Here is a 22,342-nt window from a genome sequence, read left to right as displayed (position 1 = left end):
CAATCTATTTGTTTACAACGGTTCTTATATTTACATGTGAAGCGTACTTCAAGATTTACTTACAGGCCAACAGAAGTAAAAACAGAATATTTAGATTTTCAACCGCTGACTCTTACTCCCATGAGATTGTACCGTACTCATCCAGAGCCTCAGTACGAGTCCAAGCATCTATCATCTTTTCAACAGCAGACTTTTTTAAGCCAGCCGTTTGTTTCGTTACATTGTCTATCCCAGACTCCCGCTTCCACCTTGCAGATATCTCCTGCGATGCGAATAGACGTTTCAGAATAGCCAAATGGCTTATTTGCTCCGTAGCGAGAGAAAGAGTGACGGTACGAGCTTCTAACGTCTTCCACAAGCAATATGCTTTCTTGGCGAACGTTCGACTGTTCTGGTAAGTCCCGGATTGCAAACCAGCCCACTCATAAAGAAGTTCTTCAGAGACTGGCGTGCCATCAGCCAGGTGACCTTCATGTCGGGAAGACAGAGACATGTTGAGCTGATCCATGATGGTGTCAATGATCCGCACTGTACGTATTTTTGTGTATGCTGTGCCAAAGACTTTGGCGTTGAGTTGTAGGAGGCTAGCCTTCCCCGATGGGTACAAGGAATTGAGACGTTCAGTGATTGCATGGCTTGCATCCTCAAAAGGTTCCGTTGTCACAGGGATGATAGACGGCCCAGCCAGCCAGTTTCGCTGAAGTTGATCTGAGAGGGAAGGCATCTAGTGGACGCCTCAGAGGGTATAACTGAAATAGCATATAAGCACTTACATATACCGTCCGAAAGTAAATATGCAGAACCACCAGTTTTGATTCTGGGTCCATGACACAGAAATTGGTGGTATAAAGCATGGACGTTTCTGGTGCATCCATGGCCGCAAAGCGAAGAGGATAGGAGGAGGAGAATGCCTCAGCCAAACGGCCTAATGGCTGAACACCTTGTCGAAGTCTCAAGGTGTCATCTCCAACCAGAGGAATAGGTATGTGGGACGTGGCGAGGTGTAGATTGATGTCGGGAACATTGCCTTGAAGTTCCTGAAAGATGCCGGGATGCTGATGTCGCACCGCCTGGAGTACCAGATCCAGTGGGATGTTGTCAGTGACAGATGACAAGAGGTTGGGACAGAAAAAGTTGTCGAGCCGATTCGGAGGTAACATGACCGTCAAATAGACTGTTACATTGGCGAAGGGATGAGTTGAGATAGGGACCAACGACTGGCTGGGGCCTTCATCCATGCAAGGCTCAGGCTCAGTAGGAATTGAAAGTGGTGGCGCTTCCTCAGTGGAAGGGTTAGACTCAAGATGCGCTATATACAAATGCATAAGTATTAACGTATTCCGGAATCATTTTTCTGGCATACCCATGATGGTTTCAAGAAGTTCCGCAAGACCTTCATTGATCTCTGGAGTGATGGCGCCCACATCTACAACATTGGCAGTGGTATCATTGGCTTCAGGGCTTGGGCTAGGGGGAACTGGACGTGTTTGAGCCAGAAGCCCTTGTTGACCGTGAAGGGTTGAGACGTACCAGAAGACAGGGGGGATTCAACTAAGCTGAGGACGGAGGACTGCATGGTAGGCAAGTCTGTGGCAAGAATGTCATCTGTTACCATAGACCCCACAGTGGTGTTGTTCTCTTCGATAGTGAGCATCTGAGGTCGACGCTGGCGGCGTGGTTGTATGACTCCGGCAGCAATGTCTTCTCTTCGCTGAGTCCTATTAAGCAATCTACTTTCCCTATCATTGGATGTCATGCCGAAGGGAGGATATCAAGGGGCTGATAATAGGTGTCGGGCAGACGAAGACTGTACCAGTGCAGATTCAAAGGTAGCAGCACAGCCTCCTTGTCGATCACGCAAACAAGTTACGAAGCCAGTGGAAATCCCGAAGTGAGAGGAAGAAGGGGACTTGGCTCAAGCTGCAATCTGTGCCTAAGGTGAGACAAGGACCAATGACACTATAGGTGGGCCAATCACTTACGCAACATGCAGATGAGAAGATCAAGGCTTTCGTTACAGTCATCCAGAGTACCGTAGACTTGAGTTGGCCGGCTTGAGTTTGGTGGAACCTAGATTCAAGTTCCTTGGATTGTGTGAGTGAAGTATGCTGGGTCATGACTTCAAGTCCATGTAAGATCTCAGATTTGTCGAACGTGTTGCGAGAGTATGAGGATTCAAAGGGAGAAACAAGGGGAGCGAGGGACTTTGGCAATGGGGAGAGTGGAGGTGTGAAGGTACGAAAGGGAAAGAATAATTTATCCAAGTTTTCCCCCAGTTACGACGGGAGCTCAGACTGTAGAGGCCGAGCGACCGGGGTACTCACCACGGAGTGAGTGGTGTCATCAGTTTTGGGGCTTTAGTTATATAGCAAACGATCACCTGATTTTGTTGAAAGCAAAGACGCGTCGCGTAGTGAAGAATGAGCCCAGCGATGAGCTGGCAAACCAGGGACACCCCAAGCCTAAGTCCTTACTGAAAGGAATTTTGATTCCGCTTCTGATTCCGGCAGGGTCTTCGAGTTCTGATGCCGAGTAGCGCTCTTCTCTCCCTCATTGTCAATGACCTTCACCTTTGACGCTGGCTGCTATCTCCCCCATGGTACAAGTTTCCCTCATGTTGTTTCATTGTACAGTGGACACAGAAATGTAACACTAACATATTCACATCGGTTCTAGATCACCGAGATCGTCGTTTGCGTATCAACGTGAATTACGACTTGAGCCAATGCCTGGAATCAATGATCAACTGCCCAAGAAAACTGGTAAGTGGCTGTTTATTTGAATGGAATGCGAAGAGATAGCTTACTTCCCTTCCTAGTTTCGTCAACGTCGTGGACGACACATGCGGCGCTCCTTGCTCTTTGGTACGCATCCCTGCTTGTATCTTTCTTTTCGCTTCCTGCTGCCTATTCTTGCTATATTTCCCCGCCATCGTTCGCTTTCTATTTCGTTTTCGTTTGCCTCCCCCTCCTCTTGCGCTCTCCGTTTTCATTATGGCCTTGTTTGACGATTGCGTCCTCACTTACGATTGTGTCCCCCCTCCCGCCCTCGTGTTGACGACGCCTTTCTCCTCCCTTCAATCTTGAACCTTCCATTACCTGATCACACATAACGCGCTGTCCAGGCCCCGTTCTCTTTCTAGCGCTTTGATTTTCGTTTGCGTGCATTGTTCCGCCGTTTACTCGTTTCGCGTTGCGCACTTGGATTGCATCTCCTATCTCCGTCTCCCATCTTCATCATCGTCTTCGCATTCCATTCCACTGTCTCTGTCTTCGCGTTTTTCCCACCTTACCACTCGGTCTTCCCTCGTGCCTTCCGCTTACCGTTCCCATTCCCGCCGCAGTCCCCGTTGTTATCGTTCTAGTTTTACGAGCTTCCTTGCTTGTTCTACCTTCAATCTACGCTGGATCACATTCACGCCGCACACGCACAGACACACGTTCATCTCCACTCGATTAATCTGCATCCCCCATTCAGCTCGACGTTCAGCTCGTCTATCAAGTGCCATCTCGTGCAGGCTTCGAGACGAGAGAAGACGAGATGGGAAACAAGGCGAAACAAAAAGGCGAACGGGAAGCATCGAGGGGATCCATCGCAGGCGACGTGCACGACGCCTAGTCAAACAGGTGACAAGATGCTAGGTAGTCGTCCACTCGCCTCTAGTTGCTCCAGACTCGAGATGCATTCTCCCCCAACGGATATACTGCGCCAACCCGCGTCCCTCCCTCTCTACCTCAATCTCCCTTCATCCCTCTGCTTCCCTCGCCCGCCTCCCTTGCTTCCCTCCTTCCTCAATCCGTCTACGTGTCGTCTCGCTCCATGTCCGCCTCCCTGCCTAAATTTACCCGTCAAGTCAAATGCCGTCTATCGATGGCCTACCTCCCGTTTCGCCGAGAACTCAAGTCCATGAAAATGCGACTCTATCTCCGCCCATCAAGCACTGGGCTTCCATACAGTCGCCGTTGCTTCCACCACATTGGGCGAGGTCTACTTCTACCATCGCGAACCCAAGGATAATACCATCCAACGGTGGGCACAGAACCCACAGACGAACCGTACGATATCAACTTTGCATACCCCCTCAACCTCGACATTCTGCAAACCCCCAAAATCAAGCTCGTCCCTTTCATCCCCTCCGTCCATGCCGTCCCCTTCTACGCCGCCGCGACCAAAACCCCCGAGACGATGCACTTCATCCCCTTCCATTTCACCAAGCTCGATGATTTCCTGGTGAATGTCGTGGGGCCCTTCCAAGCGAGCCCGGACTACCCTCTTCTCACCATCATCGACAAGCTCAAGCTCGAGCAGGGGGCGGAGGAAAAGGATTGCATCGCCGGCGTGATTGGGTACCTTGGGTTGTCGACTATGAGGAGATCTTTGGAGCTGGGGCCGGTAATCGTATTGCCTGAGTACCAGCGCACGCATGTGTCGACGCACGCTATCGAGGCGGCGATGCGGTATATCCTGGAGGTGCCTGCGCAAGGCGGGCTGGGCTGGAGGCGCATGCAGTAGACGGCGAATACGAGCAACGCAGCATCAGTGCGGAGTGCGGAGAGAACGGAGAGAATGGGGATGAAGGTCGAGGCGGCGGCGATGCAATGGAGTTTTTGTCTGCAGGAGGAGAAGCAGGGGATCGTCGTCCCGGCTGAGAGGGGCGGCGGGAAGGGGCGGCATAGCACGCTGCTCGCCGTCTGCTGGGATGACTGGGAGCACGGAGTTCGAGATCATGTAGCGAAACTCATCGCGCGATGATTCAGTGGCTCTCGCACAGGCTGTCGTATGTCTCTTCTCTCTGGACTGGTTTGTGGTATTCTGAAATGAGATGGCCGAAGGAAAGCGCATCGGAATGGAACTCAATGCTTATAACAGCTCGAGCGCAAAGAGGGCCTCAGTGGGATATCGGTACACAACAGTACGTTCGTTCATATACAGCTTACCTTGGGCAGAATATCCTTAAATCAACGGGTTCTTCATAGATTCCTCGTAGACGACGGCTCAGACCTTTACTATGACCCGACACCAATTCTCGAAGCTGTCAAGAAACTCACCGAAGACGAGGCTCCCAAACCCCACGAATCACATAAACCCGTCGGACGCGGAACGCCTCAACCCATGCGAGGGGACCCGGGAGGCCGAGAATTTGCGCCCCAGCATCCTCATGGGATGCCGCATGATGGTGGCGTCGTGGGTACCCCTCAGCACCAGCGACACCAGCGACACCCCGGCGTACAGGCGTACCCTCCGTACGGCGTCGGTGTGGGGATGTCTCCAGCGGGCGCCAACCACAGCAGCAGCAGTACGCTTCTGGCCCGCCTCCCGGCGGTGTTGGGCCCTTCAACCCTGTTCAGGCGGGCCAGTTCTACAACCCGTCGCCCATGCGTGGCATGGGCATGGGCATGGGTGGGGGCATGGGTGCTGTAGGGATGGACCAGGTCGGCGTTCATCCTGGAGTGCCAGGTGTGAATCCGATGCAGCAGCACTCAGGTATGCATGGCGGCATGGGTGGTGGGATGGGGATGGTAGGTATGCCTCCCGGTGGCGGCATGCCGATGCATATCTCGCCGCTCACGACCATCACGACCAAGATTTCTCAGTTGCACCATCACGCCCCGTTGTCATGTGTCTGTGCTGTGCCGCCGGCCTCTTCGACAGTGGATTGATTCACAATGGTAAACGTTAGCGCGAACGGCGCCCCGACGTCTGGCATCCCCGTCTTGCTGTCTGCGTGTGCGTCAGTGTTCGCGCGCTGTGCCATCGTGGATCCATATCCCGTCACATTCACCACGCGCACGCGCAGACACACCTTCGTCTGCATCCCCACGTCCAGCTTGACGTTCAGCTCGACTATTAGGTGCCATCTCGTGCATTCAATGACAAGAAGGGGAGTGCAAGAGAGGGACGGAGGGTTGCGTACGCCGTTGATTATGTTCGACGCCTCCACGACAAAGCTCTCGTGCAGCCCATCGCGCCTATACGCTGCTTCCTGGCGAGACTGTAGACAACTCCTGCCTACGCTCGAATGGCCGCCGCCGGGAGATGAGATGGCGTGCAGCCAACGGACGAACTCTAGCGCCGCAGCTTGCTATCACCCCTTGTGGTACGTCTCCCAGCCTCCTTTCCTTTCGTCGAGCATCGTACGAGCTGCTCCGAATTACAGGTCGACTCAACCAGTCCCAAACTCACGCCCCCGTGCCCGACGTTTTCGATCCTCGAGCTTTGAATATCACCACCAGCACGCCTCTCGAACATCGTCATCTCGCGAGCATCAAATAAGCGCCTGTCTGTGCCGCGCCGCCAGCCTCTTCGACAGTGGATTCACGATGATAAACGCATGCGCGCACCCCCCCCGCCGTCTGGCATCCCCGTCTTGCTGTCTGTGCGCGCGTCAGTGTTCGCTCGCTGTGCCATCCTGTCCCGTCTTCCTTGTGAATGCCATCACTGCATTCTGGGTGTCCCCCTCAATCGAACGAACGTGAACTAACATTGTTCATCTTGGCATAATCATTCTCGCAAATAACTGCATGCCTATCAGGCCTGATGGAGCCAACTCGAACGCATTGATTGCATCTACGAGGACGTCGTTACCGTGTCCAACCAACCAACCAAAGGTGCGTACCATGTATTGATCGTCCTTGTTTTCCCATCCCTGCATTCTTTTGTGCCGCGCTCCGTGTCGAGCGCTGGTTTCTTCTTTGAATCCCCACTTCGTCTCTCTTCATCGTTCGCTCTAACTCGTTCTCCCTCTAGCTCCACCCTTGTCACGATCAACGCCGTTGCTGCTAACGACGGTTATCTGGAACGACGAGCAATGCAGGTAAGTCCCTCCACACGTACACACAAAGACACGCTTACCTCCCCAACGCAGGACGTCGCTCAGCTCCTCTCGCGGCCTCGATACTTCTCAAATCCCTTCTTTTCGATGGAGCCTATTGTGGACGTTGCCGTGGCTGCCCGACCAATGAGCAATGGCTTCTCCGTGTTCCAAGTGATCTTCCCTCCAGCCCACATCCTCCGCGTGAACAGCTCGGGTGGGCAGAATTCTGCGTCGGTTCCGTCTTTGTGCAGATTAGCCTCGGCATTGCGGGGGTAGAAGAAAGCGAGGTGGTGCTCGTAACCTAGTGGTGCACTGTCTTTAGGCTCGGTCCACTGACGCCTTGTACCATCGCGGGTTGATAAAGTGATGTACAGGTCCGAGACGTGTTCCCGATGAAATGTATCTCGCATAACTAGGTGCTTGGGGGACGCTATCTCCTCCGTGTGGGTCGTGCTGAATGTTGCTTCTCTAGTTCTTGCTCAGTGTTGGAAAAGTAAGGTGATGATGAAAGTGGGAGGATGGGGGCAGGGTGCAAGACCCATCGTCAGCCTACCCTTTCCCACATAGCTGTTGAGTTCTGCGACACTCACCCAGCCGCACACACATTGGAGCACCTGTGTTCGATGGTAGGTGGCTTGTGAACAGCGCTAGAAAAGTGAGAATAATAATGTGATTCATTCTGCCGGTTATCATCTGAGGAGGATTCTGTGTCACTCAAAGGGGTATTACAGTAGTTGGCAATTTGGTAATTCAGAGGCCTGTCCCACTCACCGTCGTCTAGGAAGGGTGGCAGTGCTGTGAGAACCAGGAAGTAGCACGTACCTAAACTGGCAGTTGGTTGAACTCTCACTTCTACCGCCACTTTCAAGGCATTGAACACCTGTAAGAGAGATCTACTCCATCTGTTGCAAAGAACTCATTCAATATAGTAGACCAATGCCCTCTGAACCTCTTTTTGTTGTCACAAATGAGGATCCTGAGCTAGATCTCGCAGATCGCTCATGGATTAGACAAGAACCGCTGTTAAGCTTATTCCGATGGATCCATGAAGTGGATGAGGAAGAGCGGGCTCAAGGTTATGCTGACTGGAAGATCTCCGTAGCTGCCAAGATTTTGAGCAAACATCAGCAGTTGGTGAGTGAGCAATCTTCAGACCGTGTATTTTGAAGCTCAAATAATTCATCCAGGCTGAGCGTATCACAGACTGGCTCTCCTTCTGCCTGAATGGCAGCTCTATGCCGACTGAGCATTCAGTGAATGCTTTCATTGACATTTTTGTCCTTCTGGCCCTGGAGAAAGATACTGAGGCCCGAGGTAGGCTCAATGAAGCACTGAGGGAGTGCATGTCCTTCCCTGTGAGTGTCCATCTGCCATTTTCTAGTTCTGCTTGTTGATGTTCTCTATCAGCTGTCAAAGTCCAACATGCTGGTGGGAGGTGCTAGTGATGATGAAGATGACGAAGAGGGAGACAGTGATGAAGAAGTGGATGGGATGAGGGTTTTGGAGACATTTTGGGAGGCCAAGCTTCCAGTCGAGTGGAAGGCCATGATATGTACAGACCCTAGTCTACAGCTCCAGGTCTGCCAGCTTTGGGCTGAAGCTTTGCAGCACTTCTTTGATACACCTGATGTGAGTTACCACTCTCTGCGAGATATTTAATATACTCACACAATGGACAGAAACTAACTACCAGCATCCGTCGGGGAGCCATTCAGGCTCTTCAACAGATGCGGAAGATTACTGTCACTACATGGAGACAGGAGACCTGGCGGACTGCAGTTAAGGTATGTTATTGGTGTATTTTGATGGGAGTGTTCTCTAAAATAGCACAGGAGTCAGGATTGGCCAAGGCTATGACCACCATCTGTGATAGTGGATACTTATTCAGTGTTGAGTCCCCACATGTTCTTGAGACCTACCGCTACAATGTTTGGCGTGAAACCTTGGGTGAAATCCTGCTTCGCTGGATGCCACCAGGGGCTATTGATGCTGAAGAGGATGCCACAGAGAAGGTAAGTACAGTGGCAGAATTATGAGAGGGGGGGACTAACGTGACTAGACCCAGGCTGATGAATCCCCTAACAACTTACCTTGCACTGCTGAAAATGTGCTCAAGGTGATGTGTGAGCATGTGGAGACCATTCCACGGGTATCTCATCCTTGCTCGGTGTTCTTTCTGGTTAGCCAGGAGAACTTTATCCATGCATGGGAAGTCTGGCTGGAGGGTGCTCTCAAGCACCGTGGTATTCAGGTATGTCTAGGAAATAACTCTCAGATATTGTTGTTTGACTGGTGATTCACTGCTAGACCAGGAATGTCAACCTCTCAATGTTGCACCGCCATCTGAGGGGGATGAATCTTAAAGCTTTTGAAAGGACCCATGAGATACCAGAGGTGTTGAGGGTGATTCTCGAGGAAACTCAAGCTCTTGTTTCCAAGAACAAGGACACCGAGTACAGTAACTTCCGATTGAAGAAACGAAACTTGGAAGAGAAGGCAGTGCCACGGCCAAAGAAGAAGACACCAAAGAGACGTCGAAAGCATCTGGAATTAGATGGTGCAACTTCCTTGTCTCCTTTACCCTTGGCTGCCCCTTCCCCTGCTTCATCGGCTGCCCCTTCCCCTGCTTCATCAGTTGCCCCTTCCCCTTCCCCTTCCCCTTCTCCTACCCCACATCCAGAAAGCCCAGTGGATCCTAGTGTATCAGCACCCAACCTTCAGCCCCATCGTATTGTCAACTCTTCCAATATTCCTACTCAGCCACTGGTCGACCTGCCCAATGCTCCGTTGTTCGATTCTGAGGAGTTCAGGATGCCTGATGAATTCACCAACAGTTGTGTGAATTGCAATACTCTGACAGAGGATGAGTGGTGCATTCGTAGGTTTGCGGTGGATGAGTTGGAGGGGTATGAGCAGTATGAGGGATGTGTCATCACCACTGCTCCTCCAGAGGATCGTTTGCCCCCTATGGTGAGTCCCCTACATGTGTCATTGATATGCCAAATAACATAAAGATGATCAGCTGGTCAAGGGGAGCAAGAAGAGTGAAGAGCCCCATTACTACCACCCTGATGACCTCAAACTCCGCCAAATCAAGGCTCGCTCAGAGGTGTACAAGCGATGTACCAAAGATGTCACCCTTCTGGTTAATGATGGCCTTCTGGTAAGTGTCATTATATTATGAAGGCCATACTCTGACATTGCTGTAGGTTGGTGCGGTGCAATACCAGGCATTTACTCAAGAAACACTTGATGAAATGTCACAGCATAAGAAGATGACTGATAAGCTCAGCAGTGTCAAACGAGGTGCGGGTTTTCGAGCTTTTGCATGGGGGAGCATGAAGGCCCTCGGATCACGCCTGCCCCAGGGAGGCAATCCCGCCAGTGGATATGGCCCCTACAAGGACATGATGGCCAAGGAGGTAGAGGAGATCCATGCCTTGTTTGGCCACGCAAAGGTAACAGTCCTTTAAATCTAGATGAATTTGTGTTGATGAATCATGATAGGTTGCTGACACCTTGGTGACAACAGGGCAGTCTGTTTACTCCCCAGTCACCAAGGCTCTTGGAAAGCACTTTGTTGCTCATGGTGTGGACCCCCTTGGCAGTGCAGGTGGCAACCTGTTCATCTGTCATAACTACTGCAGCCCCATGCATTTGGACCGTGATAAGACAATGTCAACGTGCATGCAGCTTGGAAAGCGGTGCAAGGAAGGGGAGTGGAACATTGTGTTTCTCAGATGGGGGGTTTACCTTGACAATGGGCCCAACACATTGTGGTGAGTTGATTTAAAATTTGTATTTGTAGAAGCTGATTCTCTTCAGGCTTTTCAATGGAAATGACATGCATGGCAGCACCATGCCTAGCAAATCAACCATGGCAGAGGCTCAAGGCCAAAGGAGTGGAGGTAGTACTGGTGGACATAATGTTGTTGCTGGTGGAGCAGCAGGAGACCAAGTCCACTTGGGGAATCATGCTAACGCGCCACCTCTTGCCTATCCAGGTGGTCTGATGTGGGTTGTGGTTGGTCCAGGTGAAGCCTCAACTGGGTACCATAACTCAGTGCGAAGCATAGATGTGGCCCGGGCTTCACACTATCAAAGAGTTCGCAGACAACTCCCAGCAGTTCAGAGATACTGGAACTAGCAGTTGTAATAGTACTATTATGTAAACAAGAGAGTGTTAAATTAAAAGCCATCATACATTCTATAACAAGTGGCCAAAGCATCTACCCAAAGAAGTCTGCGAGTGTTCATATTACGTGACATAACATCATGCCGGGAATGAAGCTCCTGGGTGAGTGCTCGAAACTGTGAGAGCGGCATCACCGGCGGCTCGCAGTCTACCTTATTCAGATTTGATGGTGTGGTTGCTGGAGCAAAGGGATTGTCGTTGTCCCAGTCCTCTGGATTGTTTTCAAGAAGGTGGGTCATGAGCTGTGTGTCATCAAGGACCTCCCAGTCAACACCATATCCAATGATGTCCTCCGCTGCCAGATCTTCTGCAACAGGTTCCAGAAACCGCTCAATTCCTCGTGCGCCTTCCTGAAGCATTCCAAAGATATACATGTCACGGGGACTGCGGGCACGCTCACCACGGATGCTGATCTTGTGGGAATTCCAAGCCTCGACCCACTCCTGGGCATCCTCGTTAATGGCCTCAAGGAACAGGTAATGGAGAAGCCAAATGTGGCCAGGGCGCTGAGGGTCGAGGCCATGGTTGCACTCAAGATCATGGAAGAAGTCCTTCCACTTGAGGCCAAACCCATGAGTTAGGTCGTACCATAGCCGTTCAATTCGGGTGTTGTGAACACTTCTGAGAATCATCATGAGCTTGAGGCAAAGGAGAAAAGTTAACAACAAACCGTCCCCAGATGTATGATCCCCGTTCTATTCCAAAATACTCCTCCATCCAAGCTGCCACAGCTAGGTTCTCCACACCATGGTCCCCTCGAACACGGCTTGGGTCACCATGCATCTCACGAGCATCATGGAAGAGTTCCAGCACAGTCAATGCACGGTTGTTGTTATGGGCTCGCAAACCGGTGATGAAGCGGGAGAATCCATCAATGAAGCAATGGATGACAATCTTGTAACATATAAGACCTGAGAGTGTTCAGAAGATTTGTTGAGAAGGAGAATGAAACAGAGCCGACCATGCTGTCCATCATGATGCCACAAAGAGTTTGGGCCGGGAACAGAATAGCGGCGGCGAGCAATATGTCGGTTTCCAAAGATTGCAGGTGTGCCGTGAACACGGAGGTAGGACATGGTGACACGTTCACGTGGGAGACGATGGCCAGAGGCACGGAGATGTCCATCAATCATACGGCGTCCAGCATTTGGAAAGCTTTCCAAAATGGAGCGGATATGTTGGTCAAGCTCTTCGTCATTCAGAGTGGAGACAGGAGCCGACGTAGATGTGTACTGGGCGACTTGCTCACCGTCGACCTCAACGATGTTGCGAACGGGCGCAGCAGGTAGGGCAATGCCGAGCTCCAGAGCGCGTCGACGAACAGATCTTGCAGAACAATTGAAGACCTCAGCAAGATGGGTAGTGCCACGAAGCTCTAGAGCAGACTCCAAGAATGTTGGGTCAATGTGTACTCGTGGACGTCCTCTTCCTCCGGTATGAACACGCTGAGCAACGACCAATGTCGGTCCATGGGGCGGATCCAAAGAGCGATGGCAGGCAGCATCAAGGTCGTTAGCCATCACCGTGCAATTGGCTTGCAGTGTTGCATATTCAGCGGCAGAAAATGATTGCAGGTGCTGGACAGAGGCATTGAGAACAGCTTTGGTATATGACACATGACGTACCTGCTCTGCAGCTGAGGAGAGACTGAGAACTTGGTCTCGCACCTCAGACAGCTGTTGGACTGCCCCTACCTGTGTGCGAAGTGCAGTGGTGACACGTTGTTCAAGGACGGCATAACTAGCACGAAATTGGTCAACAGGGGTGGTCATGGTAAGACGACTTTGACTGAACTTTGAGCAATGACTTCAAGCCGAACGTTGACAGACAGTGAATCACAGTTTTCCTAGAAAGGCTTATGTTTATGGAATCCTGCTCTGCATAACATAGGCTTAGGCCGTCACCAGTGGTACAGCTTATGCATATGCCTAACTACTCACCATTCCGTGATCCATGAGGATTTGTTGTGAATTTGCATGTTTAGGCAAAGTGGTATTTACTGCTGCATATGATTTGACCGTAGTGATTCATCATGATAAACAGTGATTCATTGTGCACAATGCCGGTACATATGTATATCTGTAAAGAAAATCATACCCATTGCGTGAAAAGCAATGATACCTGAGGATAGTTCAGAATCCTTCGTGAACTCGGGTGATTCAGGGTTCAGAGCGCTTATGCATTGCTTTTTGTCCGATAAGGTCCCTCAAACGAAACGCTAGGTCATAATTGATAAACGCCGACCAAGGACAACTGCATGACATTGTGCGTTCGTCCACAGATTATAAAGACATCTGACGGTTATCTAAAATGAAGAGTAAACCCGTCTCCCCCCTCGTCTCCATTTTGCTCTCGTTTGTCAACCCTCTGCTCAGTTTTCTTCGCCGTTGCAGGCAGCGCCACATCCACTCATTCACTCCCATCCCCTTTCAAACACATAACCCAACACGATGCGATACTTAAAATTCTACAATCACCGATTTATGCATCTGCAATCTTCCGTTTTCGGTGCGTATACAATCGGCTTTGGTGGAGTACGAGGATCTCACCACAAAGCTGCGTATGTAGGTTCGCTCGTCGGATCGTCGTGCGTGTTCTTCCTCATAGAGCTGTATACCACCGCCGTCTTCGTGTACGTCGGAGCTGACGCGGCAATCCCCAGCATGGGCCTCCTCACCGCCCTCTTCACCGTCGTCTCTGTTCAACCTATGTAAGTGCGCCCATCGCGCCTCCTATTCAATCAACCATTCGCTTTTTGTTTATACCCTCATTGTGTCGTAGGCAGTCCTCGCTCCCGGATTCGTTCATGAAGACGGTGGTGTTCCAGACCATCTGGTCGTGTATGCTCCCTGTCCTATCATCCGTAGACCTCCTCTGATCTCTCCCTTTCTCTCCCTTACTCTACCCCCAGATATTCTATTGGTGCTCTGGCTCATTACCGCCGCGTCGCAACACAGCCTGTGGACGACCCTGGCCCCGGGCGGATGCGATACCTTGCCTGACGGATTCACCGGTACGTACTACGGGTTCGAAGCGAGTACTCGCCTTGTACTCATATTCCACGGGTGTAGTCCATCTGCACAACGCGTGCGACCGCATCGGATTTCTCCAGCTGGTCGCCTACCTGAACTCCATTTTCCGTACGTGTTGCTTCCGCCTGCGCCCCCAACATACGATCGATCCGATCTCGCTTTTCTTCAGTTGTGGTTTATATTATTCCTCTATCCATGCTCACGGTGAAGACCCTCGACGCGCGACACCCCAACGTGTGGATGGCATCGACGTGGGAGCTTCCCCACCCCGATTGTCCATGCAGACAACTCAAATCTCAATGGCCCCCATGGTGTGCATACTGCGCCAACAGCCCCGATACCGCCTCCCGCCTGTGACTCTAGCGCAATGTAAATCGCAGCATCGATCGATGTCGTCCGTCCCTACCCCATCGTGCGTGCATGCGGTCGCTTTATCAGCGTTAGTAGACCTCATGAATCTAATCATAGCCGCGTATACCCTCGTTGTCTGATTACCAGATTAGAATCCCCCTGTGTATGTTCGCTTACGAGGCCATTGCGATTTGTCGGGGTCGTCCTGAGTTGACAACCCCAGCTACTAGAGAAGCTTTGAAGTACCACATCGCCTGACGGAGCGCTAGACGAGGACGTGGTTGGTGGTGATTCGTGATTTACAATGAATGGTTCGACAATGTTTGGCCACTAGCTCAAGAGCTCTTTACCAAACAAACGGCGTTAAGTCAATGTCTGAGTCTCCATCCCATCCTCTCTCTTCCTGACTTACTCTGATCTCGATTTTCCGCAAGTTTGGGATAGGACGCTGGGAAGGCCTGGCCTGGCATCGCGTGATGAGCGATGTACATTCCTTCCCTGCGCAACGAAGAATCTGCCTGCTTTAGCACCGATGACCATCGTCACCACCATAGGCTAGCAATGCAACAACGGCACAGTTAACCTTCAGGTCATAAGACGCGATATGGCCTCGTGGGGTTCTACCCACATCTGTGCTTGCTACTAGCTGCGCTGCGAGGCCTTGAAAAGCTGGTCTGTGCGTGATTCCGTCGTAGAACAAGCATATCCATTGATTTTCGGCGATGAAGGTGCATTTGATGCCTCCTACCTCCCCCTCGTCTCACTCCGTTGAGAGCGATTCTGTTCTAGCAATTGCGCGCCAAGGTACCACGGCCGCTACATTAAGCAATCACCCAAGCGTCGACTTCTCAGACCATTTCCTGCTCGTTTTCTTGGATCTTCATTATCACGACGACTTTCTTCGTCTCACCACGATCTTGCTGTTAATCGTAAAGGCTCTCCGCGGCAGGTTTGCGCTCGCTATCCTCGCGTTGTTTGTCATTTTCCCTGCCTGACTGCCTGATGGACGCAGCGGCATCTGCGGGGAGCGTGGCGCTTTCTGTGACAGGGTTCTTACGTCCCGCTACCACAACGCCTATCAAAGGCCGAATCCTGGTGCGTAATCATTGTTCCCACCATGCCGATTGTACAGATGGAAGTCTGTATCATTCCCTCAGAGCAAACACATCGCGGCTGCGCGCACTTTTTTGCGGCTGAAAGAGATGTTGCGACCCTCTCACACGTCCGCGGCGATTTATTGCTTCCACCTTCTCACTTACGCTTGCTCGAATTTACAGACAGGTGCAGCTCTTCTTTGCAATTTCGAAGAATAATCGAAGCGATTCCAGAATGTGTTCAACGCGACGATATCGTATCGCTATACATGTCAGTATCAGTTTCCAATATGCCTATATGCTTCGCTCATCGATAACTTGCCACATACTTGCTCATGCTCACCCGGAAGACAATGGCTTCGCCGCGGTGCCACACTCGGCCGTGGACAGCAGTAGCTTATATGAATCATAGCCGCCTTGGCTCGTAGGATGGCATCCACGCTCTCCATCCATCATACAATGTACCCTCTCGAAAATTTTACCCAGACCAACGCACTCGCCATTCTGACCGCGGTGTTCTACTACAAATCCCTCACTCTGCCAAATGCACCCATCCCGAATGTGCAACTCATGAACAAGAGTTGGTTCGAGCGGTCGATATGGTTCCGCACGACCTCCTCTAAGGTACGTCCGCACTATATCCTTGTTCTTCTACGAATACCTACTAACTCAACGTTTAGGGCGTTGTATGCGCCATGTCCTTCCTGGACGTCGCAAGTGCCCTCCGCCTCTCCAGGGACCCCGATTCCTGCACCGCATCTCTCGGTTTCTCCACCACACCAGTCGTTGCCATCATCGGCGCTGCGACGACTATAGTCGCCGGGCTCCTCCGTGTCTGGTGCTTCGCCGAGCTCGGAACCCTCTTCGACTTCGCCTTCAACATCAAGGCTGATCACCGCCTAGTGACTACCGGTCCGTACGCGTACGTTCGCCACCCGAGCTACACGGGATGCTTCGCAGCGTACATCGGCGCCACGATCTTCATGTACGCCCCGGGGCAGTGGCTGTCGGAATGCGGGTCAGGGAGTGTCGTAGGGTTGGCAGTGAGCTGTGTGTGGTTTTGGAACCTTGTGGTTTGCTTTTACGGGCTGGGAAGACGCATGGGGGCGGAGGATGAGGGACTCAGGCGCCGGTTCGGGAAGGAGTGGGACGAGTTTGCGCAGAGAGTTCCTCGCCGCTTGATCCCAGGTATATACTGATACCTGGCACTGGGCTCTCGAGCGCCTGAAACGAGTTTCCCTCACATGTAATGCAGCGCCAATGCATCGGAAATGTACTTTTCACCCTCTCTCCTTGGTCTCGTTTCAGCACTCGCAGAACTCGCGGCTTTACCAACTAAACCGGCCTTCCAGGTGCTCCGCACAGGCGTCATGAAATACTCAAAGAATTCCCATCCATTACGATCGCGCTAGAATCTCGCATCTCGCGCCTGCCACGTAACCTTGCGGATTCAAGAAGTCAGGCCCATCAAATGGCAATGGAACCTCAAATCGCTACGTACAAGGTACATTATTAGAGCATCTACGCCGTCCTCTCGTTTTCTCTCAGTCATACTCTACGTCGTCACCTTTTCCGTACCCTCGGTCAAAGCTCTCCATGCAGGACATCCAATGTGTGGCTGGCACCCGACGGCAGGAAATCTCGATGGCAGTTCAACGACCAAACGAACTCTATGAAGCGCGGTAGCATAACACGGTGTGATACATTCCTTCTAGAACTCGCCTTGATATATATAAGGCGCACTGTAACTTCTGCGATCAGGTTGCGTGCGGTTCTGCGCCCTTCGAGATGTGTCTCTTGGGGCTTGTTTGGGACCCCTACCCACCACGACTCCTATCTAGTACAATCCCCCATATCACTGCCCTGCGAACGTTGGAGAATACATGTTCGCCTACTGCATGTCAATGCCCGCCATGGTCAGCTAGAAGCTTGTCTGTGGGCTATAAACATCTTCGAACACTGATATGGATTATCATTGCAATCTTGTAGTCGTACTGATGGAACTCTGTCGTTCTCTCACAGCGACAAGAATACCTCGTAGATAGCCGGTAACTAGCTAGAAGAAGGTGGGCGACGCCACTGCTCGCGACAATTCTGCGGCGAACGCGACTCTAATGCGAAGGCAATCAACACCGATATGGAAAACACTACAACCTCCCTCTCATCACTGGCCTAGATGCGATCCCCATTGTCCTTGGTACTCGGTACAGCGACTCCAGACCAAATTCGTCGACGATCCCACGTCCGTGGTATACCTACAGCAGCTTCTGATCTTGAGCTCCCGCTTTACAACCGACAGTGCTCCCAATGACAGGCGAATGCATCTCTTCCTTCCAATGCTACATCTTTCGATGAGAAAGATTGCACATAGAGAGCAAAGAAGCCTTCGCAAAATGAGTCCAGCATGCGTTCAACTCGATTTTATCCCACCGATGACAGGTGCAATTTACGCCGTATGTTTCTCTCCGATGTTCTGCCTACCAAGCCTGCGCAGAAGACAGACCATGAATCGGCCGTAATGTCGGCCTTGTGCGAGGTTCATGAATCGCTTTAAAGCTTCGCATCAGGATTTCGGTTCCTATCCACGACACGACGTCCAAGCCATGGACCGCGTCCTCAATCTGAACAATGCACTCGCTATCGCAACTGCGGCGTTCTTCTACAAATCACTGACGCAGCCCAATACCCCCCTCCCACGTAAGGAATGGATAGACAGCAACTGGTTCGAGAGGACGATACAGATTCGCACAATCATATCCAAGGTAAGGCTGCATCATCATCATCTCGCCGCTGCGAATCCGTGCTAACAGACCGTACAGGGCATAGTATGCACCATGTCCCTGATGGTCATCGCGACCTCGTTCCGTCTATTTGGAGACCACGGTTCCTGCGCTGCAACCATCGTGCTGCCCACCACACCGCCTACCATGGCCGTCCTTGGCGCCTCCGTCACCGTCCTCGCGGGGCTGCTCCGATGGTGGTGCTTCTCCGAGCTCGGACGCCTCTTCGACTTCCAATTCAACATCAAGCCCGACCACCAGCTCGTCACCAGCGGCCCGTACTCATTCGTGCGCCACCCTAGCTATACGGGAATCTTCGCGTCGTTCATCGGCGCCACGATCTATATGTACTCGCCAGGACATTGGCTCAGAGCATGCGGGTCGTCCAGCACCGTAGGGATGGCGGTGAGCGTCCTGTGGGGTTTGAACTTCGCGATATGTTTTTATGGCCTGGGAACACGCATGGGAGCGGAGGACGAAGGTCTCCGGCGCAGATTCGGGAAGGAATGGGACGAATTTGCGCAAAGGGTTCCTTTCCGCTTGATCCCAGGTATATACTAGATTGCCGAATCCCTGTAGTATGACTGGTTTCACATCGATTGTTAACCAAAGCTCTGGCCAGTGCGGGGGCACTTGGTGCCCCTGTGTAATCTAGCGCCGAGCGTTTATTTCCCTCGTCTCTCTGTCCTCTTCCAGTGTCTACGGTTTCCTCTAGATGAGTACGACTTTCAATTGCTATACACCAACCATAAGAAAAGGAAGGAAGGGTCTCTTTGCTACAACCACGCCAACGATTACCGGTCCTTCACGCGCCGGCACAATTTGGCTACGAGGGTATCAATTAAGGCAGAGCCGGCTTTCGACGATATCTACTTGTCAACGAACAGCCAGGAAATAATGTATCTGCTGGAGATCACTAGGATAGCCATTCTGAGACGTCGCGCGCATCAAATGAACTTCAAATTGCCAAGTCCTAATGCCAATAAGTATATCGCGCTAACGGAATTTAAAGCTTCCTCTGGTGCGGTTTCTTCTTCACCTCTCCCTTTTCTTTTCGCAGGTCGATTATCTCGCTGTCTAGCTGCTTCGTAAAACCATCCTTGAAAACTTTAATATTGAACCCAAATCGTATCACGATGCACAATTCCGTTACGCTTCTGCTAGCACGATGTTTTGTTTTCGGTGTGTACATTATCGGCTCGAGTTGAATATGGATTTTCACTCTACTTGCTTAGGCGGAGTCATCGGGATTACTCTCGTCCTTATTGAAGCGGAAGGATACGCTGCCAACGTTTTAGCCAACACCGAAGGAGCAGTGATATCGCGGATCGGCCTCGCCACGTCACAGTTAACTGTTGTGTCCATCTCAGCTATGTATGTAAAAAGACTCCTTCAAGCTTGCGTGCTTCGTTGACACCATCTCGACAGGGCATTTTCATCGACGGGTTCTTTCCTGAACTCTATACTTTTCGAGATTATCTGGCTTGGTTCGTTCCATAAACATATCAGCACGTTCATCGCAAAGCTAATAGTATCTTTCGTTCTTCATCTAGCTATCCTTTCGATGCTCTGGCTTGCCGCCGCGGCACTTACGTCCAACCGATTGCTACTACTTCAGCAAACACTGGGCGCAGACGGATGTTACGCACTCAACGGTTCGTAGCCTCTCTTTTTTGTCGTAGTATCAGCTCCCAAGTTATCTTTGCAGGCGATTTCCAGAGCGTGTGCTTGGACTTGCTGGCCATTAAGGCGCTCGCTTATATCACCGCCCTCCTTCGTATGTATCCCATCACATATACCTTCATGACGACGGGCAATTTCAACCTGTCCTCTCTGTTTCCGTTATGATCGAACCTAATATCTTTCCTTAGTCATGCTTTATATCGTAATTCTCTCCACATTCGCGTCGAAGGCCATTGAAAAAGGACAGCGGGGCGCGTGCTTAGACGACTTTAGGGATGTTCCTCGCTCCAAAGTTGAAGACATGGACGTTTACCGGCACCTCGACCAAGATTTTTTCCCTTTGGGGTCCAATCATCCAAGACGCTGTGATACATGTAGTAGCTCAAATGACATGTTGCGCGCTGATGGCCTACTCTAGGTTCCGGTCCGTTCGGGGGATAGCGAACTGGTCCTGGCGACGGTTAAGCCACCTTGTTTCGCGTCCTAATGATCCTGTATCCCATCATTCCACGGTCCGTCGTCCAATCCAATCCCACAACTGTAGCACGAATGGGCACGCGCCCATATACACGTCCAATCAAAACTCTAACACCACTATCATTCTCAACTCCAGTTGCAATGTTTCAGTGAAACTTCGGCAACTTTGTAGGATTCCGTACCGACGTCTACGCGAATGGATTGAACTCAGAGCCCGGGACTGATACCACCGGGCGAAATACCATAGGTATGGAACCACCACCCATTCACAGCCATACTTTCCCGTGCTGTAATCGCCACTTTATCGTCGTGGGAGTTGATTGAAATCTACGTCGTGGGGTGCTTATCATCGACGAACCTTTTTTTAGCTAGGTAATTGACTCAAGAAACTCAAGGGATTGTAACGTTCCTTCCTAGAGATGAACGTGTCGATGTTGAAGAGTTGGGCGCATCAAGGCATATTGCAGCAATATCGGCGTATCGCGTATTCCTTGAAGGAATATATAGCTCTTTAGTAGGCGAGGGACGGACACTGCAGCAAGCAGCTGTTTCCCCTCCTCCTTTCGTTCAAAGTTCTTTCAGCAGGCCTGACAATACCATTTTTGTTGTCATTGCAAGCGACGACGCGTGGATATTCACGCCCATCGATTTGTTGATTTTGCACTCATAACTCCCCCTCAAAATGGCCCGTTTTGCCGCCCCGCGATTGATCGTCTTCGGTACGCTATCTATATTGAAATCGTATCCTACACATTGGCTTATATTCAGCTGATTCAGTTCTAATCACCGTACTCGCGCTCGCCATGCTAAGCGTTGATGCGCATTACACTCATGTCCTGATCAAAGTACAGGGTATGACCTTTATTGAGGGATTAGGCCTCGCTGGCGCCTTTCTCACCATTGTCTCTATGCCCATTATGTGCGTTGTCCACTCAGCAACCATGATGTCGACTCGATCGCGCTAAGTTGTGGTCTTTCAGCATATTCTCGCCAGCGGGATCCTTCCCGGCGTCGGTTTTGTTTGAGACTGTCTGGCTCTGTACGTATCATACAGCAATATCTTGCGAGTTCTTATTGATGGTCTTCGTTAGCTAACCTGTGGGTGTTTTGGCTCCTTACGGCAGCGATCGCATCTAGTACCCGAGCATCATTCATGGAGCCGCTTGGCTCGAGGGGATGTTCCCAACTCAACGGTATGCCATTCTCAGTCCCAATATCCAGTCGCGATAAATTCCTCCAGGGGAACTGTTCACTTTATGTGTGGAACTTCCAGCCATAGAGGGCCTCGCCTATGCAGTCTGGGTCTTGAGTGCGTATGTTCTTTCGGCCTCAATTCTTCCCATTCCCCACTTTTCTACAACTCCCGTGCCATGATCCCACCCAATCACGGCGTTCGATATATTCACACCTTCCTCGGTTGTTTTGTTTCCGTTGTGATCTTTTCTGATTGCATCCATTAGTGATGGCATACAGCGTAGCACTGTACACGTTCTCGTACAAGGCAATCAGCGGAGGACACCCCAGCATTTGGTCAGCTTCAGCTAGCCAATTCCCCTATACCAGGCGCTATAACATCGATCTGACTTCCGACGGTCCAATGTACAGCAACAAGCTCCCATAGTTTTTAATATTCTGAGACACGGCTCAGTGAGTTCAGACCGTGCGTGATTAACGTTCTTAGTATCTTCGAACGCATTGCTGCAGCAGATGAGGCTACTCCGTTGCGTATTGTGTTCCGGCACCATATGAGGTGTTCGTTCACGACTTATTCCCTTTGTATTCTTGCATACTTAATTCATCTGATACCTCATTCTTTTGCCAACGCCACTGCCTTCAAAATATAACCCCCAGAAGGCTATCCATCCGTACGTCTTGGGCGTTGATGACTATTCGAAACCGGCTCCTCCCCCAATCGC

General features: G+C 51.2%; 7 protein-coding genes across 7 annotated transcripts; 6 read left to right on the top strand and 1 right to left on the bottom strand.

Annotated features, from left to right (window-relative positions):
* Positions 1-112: 112 nt before the first annotated feature.
* PC9H_009220 (uncharacterized protein) lies at positions 113-1,654 on the bottom strand (the record flags this gene model as incomplete). Its single annotated transcript, XM_036778727.1, has 4 exons — positions 113-724; positions 774-1,309; positions 1,364-1,477; positions 1,531-1,654. The coding sequence occupies 4 exons, from the start codon at positions 1,652-1,654 to the stop codon at positions 113-115; spliced, it is 1,386 nt and encodes a 461-aa protein (XP_036628116.1).
* Positions 1,655-3,819: 2,165 nt separating this feature from the next.
* On the top strand, positions 3,820-4,752 carry PC9H_009219 (uncharacterized protein; the record flags this gene model as incomplete). Its single annotated transcript, XM_036778726.1, has 3 exons — positions 3,820-3,847; positions 4,040-4,508; positions 4,557-4,752. 3 exons carry the CDS (start codon positions 3,820-3,822, stop codon positions 4,750-4,752), a joined length of 693 nt encoding a protein of 230 aa, XP_036628115.1.
* Positions 4,753-13,459: 8,707 nt separating this feature from the next.
* Positions 13,460-14,398, top strand: PC9H_009218 (uncharacterized protein; the record flags this gene model as incomplete). Its single annotated transcript, XM_036778725.1, has 6 exons — positions 13,460-13,517; positions 13,578-13,719; positions 13,791-13,849; positions 13,921-14,022; positions 14,081-14,149; positions 14,211-14,398. 6 exons carry the CDS (start codon positions 13,460-13,462, stop codon positions 14,396-14,398), a joined length of 618 nt encoding a protein of 205 aa, XP_036628114.1.
* Positions 14,399-15,945: 1,547 nt separating this feature from the next.
* On the top strand, positions 15,946-16,685 carry PC9H_009217 (uncharacterized protein; the record flags this gene model as incomplete). The annotated part of the gene is made up of 2 exons (XM_036778724.1): positions 15,946-16,110; positions 16,167-16,685. 2 exons carry the CDS (start codon positions 15,946-15,948, stop codon positions 16,683-16,685), a joined length of 684 nt encoding a protein of 227 aa, XP_036628113.1.
* Positions 16,686-18,089: 1,404 nt separating this feature from the next.
* On the top strand, positions 18,090-18,827 carry PC9H_009216 (uncharacterized protein; the record flags this gene model as incomplete). The annotated part of the gene is made up of 2 exons (XM_036778723.1): positions 18,090-18,248; positions 18,306-18,827. 2 exons carry the CDS (start codon positions 18,090-18,092, stop codon positions 18,825-18,827), a joined length of 681 nt encoding a protein of 226 aa, XP_036628112.1.
* Positions 18,828-19,402: 575 nt separating this feature from the next.
* On the top strand, positions 19,403-19,929 carry PC9H_009215 (uncharacterized protein; the record flags this gene model as incomplete). Its single annotated transcript, XM_036778722.1, has 4 exons — positions 19,403-19,448; positions 19,502-19,640; positions 19,695-19,753; positions 19,820-19,929. 4 exons carry the CDS (start codon positions 19,403-19,405, stop codon positions 19,927-19,929), a joined length of 354 nt encoding a protein of 117 aa, XP_036628111.1.
* A 1,179-nt stretch (positions 19,930-21,108) lies between these two features.
* On the top strand, positions 21,109-21,800 carry PC9H_009214 (uncharacterized protein; the record flags this gene model as incomplete). The annotated part of the gene is made up of 5 exons (XM_036778721.1): positions 21,109-21,145; positions 21,204-21,345; positions 21,407-21,465; positions 21,518-21,619; positions 21,667-21,800. 5 exons carry the CDS (start codon positions 21,109-21,111, stop codon positions 21,798-21,800), a joined length of 474 nt encoding a protein of 157 aa, XP_036628110.1.
* Positions 21,801-22,342: the final 542 nt, after the last annotated feature.

Source organism: Pleurotus ostreatus, assembly GCF_014466165.1.
Source record: "Pleurotus ostreatus strain PC9 chromosome Unknown scaffold_7, whole genome shotgun sequence".
Classification (NCBI taxonomy): Eukaryota; Fungi; Basidiomycota; class Agaricomycetes; order Agaricales; family Pleurotaceae; genus Pleurotus; species Pleurotus ostreatus.
This window is presented reverse-complemented; position numbering and strand designations above follow the sequence as displayed.